The sequence below is a fragment of the Dictyostelium purpureum genome, assembly GCF_000190715.1.
Source record: "Dictyostelium purpureum unplaced genomic scaffold DICPUscaffold_773, whole genome shotgun sequence".
Lineage (NCBI taxonomy): Eukaryota > Evosea > Eumycetozoa > Dictyosteliales > Dictyosteliaceae > Dictyostelium > Dictyostelium purpureum.
In genome coordinates, this window is record NW_003520100.1 from 1 (window position 1) to 4,576 (window position 4,576).

The window sequence follows — 4,576 nt, forward strand, 5'->3', positions numbered from 1 at the left end:
ATCCCACCTACGGTAAATTCTCTTCAATTAGGTAGTTTTGATCATCCTCTGTCAGAGTCAATTGTTCTATCAAATGGTACTCTTTTATTGGAGCCAGTGCTACCCAACATAGGTTTAAAGTACTTAGACTTAGGTGGTTTATTTAATCAAACTATTTATCCTGGAGTACTCCCTCAAACCTTGACAAGTCTTAAACTATCAAATTATTTTAACCAACACCTGATTGTTGGAAGTTTACCCGATGGAATAAAACACCTTAAAATGGGAATACTTTTTAATAAGAAACTAATAAAAGGGGTATTGCCCTCGAAGCTAGAGCATCTTGAACTTTCAATTCATTATAATCAGCCAATAGACGAGAATGGTATTCTACCATCAGGTTTAAAAGTATTGGTTTTTGATTTGTTTAGTCAATATGATCACCCGATCGAGGCTGGTGTTTTTCCAGATAGCTTAACAGATTTAAAACTTGGTCAAGATTTTAACCAAAGCTTGGAAAATCTTCCTAAAAGTATAAAAAAACTAACGATATGCGAGTATTTAGATCAAGATTACTTTCCAACAATTCCCGAATCAGTTGAAGATTTAAGATTGTTCGAATTCTCTGATAATTCAGTTTTGGATGAAGAATGGCACAGTGGTTTGGATGCTTTAAAATCATTAGAGATTTCCGAAAGACAAACATTATTATCAATTCCATCGAGCATTACTAGATTAAAGGGTTTTACAATATTGGAGGAGTCAAATCAGTCATACAGAGACCAGTTATCATTATTACATAGCATTACAAATTTAAAAGAACTCTCAGTTTTCATTCCCCATCATAAAACGTTACAAGAATTTGAAATCCCAAAACAAATAGAATTTTTAAAATTCGAAGCACTAAGTTCCCAATTATTTACTAGAACACTTCAACATTGTTATCAATTACACACCCTCATATTTTCATTTGAATATAAAATGCCAATTTTACCAAATAGTCTCCCAGATAGTTTAACAACTTTAGTACTAAGCCCCAATCAGAATATTCCCTTTGAAAAAGATGCTCTTCCATCAGGTTTAAAGAACTTATCAATTAAAGGTTATGATATACCATTGGAAAGTTCTCATTTTAGTCAATCAATCAAACTTTTAGAATTTGGTTATGATTGTACTCAAACCTTAACAGAAAATAATCTACCACCAGAAATCGAAACTCTTATCATTTGGGGATTTAAAACCAAAATTCAACTACCTCTTCCAAAAACTTTAAAAACAATATATCTTTTTAGTGGTAATCAAACTATTTTAGAAAATATTGAATTATTCAATACTTTATTACCTGTAATTAGAGTTTTAAATAGCAATTTATTATCAAAAATATTTGATAAACAATGTAAATAAACAAATAAATAATTCAAACTTAATTTTTATCACCAAAAACTATATTTCTTTTTTTTTTTTACTAAAAACTAAAATTACTTTTTATAAATATTATGCAGTTAATTCAAATTATAAGCTTTTTAAAAAAATTTTTTTTTGAAACTTTTCTTTTTTGATACATTAAAATAATTATTATTAATTAATGACTCCCCCATTTTCGTCTCCGAAAGTATTAATCCATAGGTAATGAGGGTAAAATATGAAGAAAATAAATTATAAAAAAAAGAAAATATAATTTTTTACTTTTACTGAAGGAAAAATAATGGTTTTTATTTATTTTTTATCTTTATTTTTTTCTTGTTGAACTTTTTCATAATCTGGAATTTGGTTATCTTTTATTTCTAATGTATAATCAAAATATTCTTGTTCATATTTAATTCCATCAAAAATATAACCAAAATAGGTTGAATGATCCGAATATTCGTAATCAGTGCCAATTTTTACATCATGGTAGTACCAGGACAAAGCATTCATATAGTTTGTTAGAACTAAACGTGAAAGTTTGATCATTTTTTCTTTACAAGCTTCGGTACATCCTTCTCCAATATCGGGGAAACTATCATTATTTGCACTAAAAAGTTCAGTATATGGAAAAAAACCAATTGGTCTTTCTTCTAATTTTTTGACATCATATTGATCATGGCAGCACATATTTATAAGTAAAAGAATGGGTTTATATTAAAAAAGAAAATAATTAAAATAATTTTTTTAAAAAATAAAAAAAATAAAAAAAATTAGGGAATATTACTTTAAGTTTTTGAAATTATAATTTTTATAAAAAAATTAAAAAATAAATTAAATAAATGGGAATAGTAAAAGTAGTGTGTGTGTGTGTTCAAAAAAAAAAATACAAAAAAATTAAATTTATATAAAAAACACAAAAAAAATTAACCACATCCATTAATTCATAAATAAATAAAAAATAGAATAGTATTTATATATTAATATGTTCAATATTTTTGAAATTATTTAACCCAAATATTTTGTAATTTAATAATATTTGCAACTGTTATTTTTTTTTTGAATTGTTTCGTTTTGGTTTAACATTTAAATCTATTCCATTTAAACTATTAACTGATAATATTGAATTGTTTCGTTTTGATGGGCAAGTGAATAACCTATATCCATTCATCAATTAATTCATCTTTATAAAATCTGTATGATAATGCTTTTGATACTAAAATAGATCTTCTAACACTCTTTGCTAAAATATTTGTACCTTTCCAAATAATATTTATTATCTAAAGTAAACTATCAATTATTAAATTATATTATAATATATTCATTTTTAAATATTATAGGAGCGGTTTAAAGGTTATGTTGGCTAAAAATACATATCACTATTATTGTTGTTTAATTTTTTTTAAAAAAATTGAGATCTTTCTGGTTTTATAAAAAATAAAAGTTTTTAATGGTATGAATCCATAAATAAAAATAAAATTATAAAAAAAAGAAAATATAGCTTTTTACTTTTACTGGAGGAAAAATAATGGTTTTTATTTATTTTTTTTATCTTTGTTTTTTTCTTGTTGAACTTTTTCATAATCTGGAATTTGGTTATCTTTTATTTCTAATGTATGATCGAAATATTCTGGACCATATTTATATCCATTAATAATAAAACTAATATAGGATGAATGACCCGAATATTCGTAATCAGTGCCAATTTTTACATCATGGTAGTACCAGGACAAAGCATTCATATAGTTTGTTAGGACTAAACGTGAAAGCTTGATCATTTTTTCTTTACAAGCTTCGGTACATCCTTCTCCAATATCGGGGAAACTATCATTATTTGTACTAAAAAGTGAAACAAATGGATAAAAAAAATCAATTGGTCTTTCTTCTAATTTTTTGACATCATATTGATCATGGCAGCACATTTTTATATTTAAAAGAATGGGTATTAATTAAAAAAAGTAGGTTCAAAAATAAAACAATTAAAAATTATTTTTAAAAATATTTTTTGTTTTTGAATTAAAATTTATTTTTATAAAAAAATTAAATTAAATTAAATTTATAAAATTAATATTTTTGTTAATTATTATGGCTGGTATGTGTGTTAAAATATTTAAATATAAAAATGTGTAATGGAGAAAGTGGGGTTGGTGTTCAAAAAAAAATATATAATAAAAAAACTAACCACATGTATTTCTATTTTTTGAAATTATTTAACTTTTTTATTTTCTATATCAACAACACATACACACTACTTTTACTATATTTTTTTAATTTTCTAAATTTGTTTATTGTTTTTTAATTTATTTGGTGTTCTCAATCTTTCCCATCTACATTGATGATTTTAATTTTCCACTCCCAATTATTGTATAAATTTGAACATATATGTAGAAAATTAAATTATAAAAAAGGAAAATATAACTTTTTACTTTATTGGATGAAAAATAATGGTTTTTATTTATTTTTTATCTTTATTTTTTTCTTGTTGAACTTTTTCATAATCTGGAATTTGGTTATCTTTTATTTCTAATGTATAATCGAAATATTCTGGATCATATTTATATCCATCAATAATAAAACAAATATAGGATGAATGACCCGAATATTCGTAATCAGTGCCAATTTTAACATCGTGGTAGTACCAGGACAAAGCATTCATATAGTTTGTTAGGACTAAACGTGAAAGCTTTATCATTTTTTCTTTACAAGCTTTGGTACATCCTTCTCCAATATCGGGGAAACTATCATTATCTGAATTAAAAAGTGAAACAAATGGAAAAAAATCAATTGGTCTTTCTTCTAATTTTTTGACATCATATTGATCATGGCAGCACATATTTTTATTTGTAAAAGAATGGTCTATATTAAAGAAAATAATTTAAAAAAATTTTATTTTAATTATTATTGAAATTAGAATTTTATGTTTTTGAAATAATAATACATTATAAATTAAAAAATAATAAAAATTAAATTAAAATAATTTATTTATAAATTAATTTTTTATAATTAGTTACTAATTAATTTAAAAAGTAAAAAAGTAGTGTGAAGGTGGGGTTGGTGTTCACATAAAATATATAAAAAAAATTTTACACCCCTAAAAGAAATAAAATATAATAGAATTAAAAAGGCATTCTCCTGACATAATTCATCTTAACTTTTGATAATTTTGTTATATTCACATTTCTATATTTATTTT

The 4,576-nt window shown here is 23.7% G+C and overlaps 4 protein-coding genes across 4 annotated transcripts; 1 reads left to right on the forward strand and 3 right to left on the reverse strand.

Moving 5' to 3' along the window:
• Positions 1-9: 9 nt before the first annotated feature.
• DICPUDRAFT_44441 (uncharacterized protein) lies at positions 10-1,383 on the forward strand (the record flags this gene model as incomplete). The annotated part of the gene is made up of 1 exon (XM_003295144.1): positions 10-1,383. A coding segment is annotated over one exon (1,374 nt), but the record flags the coding sequence as incomplete, so codon positions are not given.
• A 312-nt stretch (positions 1,384-1,695) lies between these two features.
• On the reverse strand, positions 1,696-2,073 carry DICPUDRAFT_160398 (uncharacterized protein; the record flags this gene model as incomplete). The annotated part of the gene is made up of 1 exon (XM_003295145.1): positions 1,696-2,073. One exon carries the CDS (start codon positions 2,071-2,073, stop codon positions 1,696-1,698), a length of 378 nt encoding a protein of 125 aa, XP_003295193.1.
• Positions 2,074-2,918: 845 nt separating this feature from the next.
• Positions 2,919-3,305, reverse strand: DICPUDRAFT_160399 (uncharacterized protein; the record flags this gene model as incomplete). The annotated part of the gene is made up of 1 exon (XM_003295146.1): positions 2,919-3,305. The coding sequence occupies one exon, from the start codon at positions 3,303-3,305 to the stop codon at positions 2,919-2,921; it is 387 nt and encodes a 128-aa protein (XP_003295194.1).
• Positions 3,306-3,838: 533 nt separating this feature from the next.
• Positions 3,839-4,239, reverse strand: DICPUDRAFT_85613 (uncharacterized protein; the record flags this gene model as incomplete). Its single annotated transcript, XM_003295147.1, has 1 exon — positions 3,839-4,239. A coding segment is annotated over one exon (399 nt), but the record flags the coding sequence as incomplete, so codon positions are not given.
• Positions 4,240-4,576: the final 337 nt, after the last annotated feature.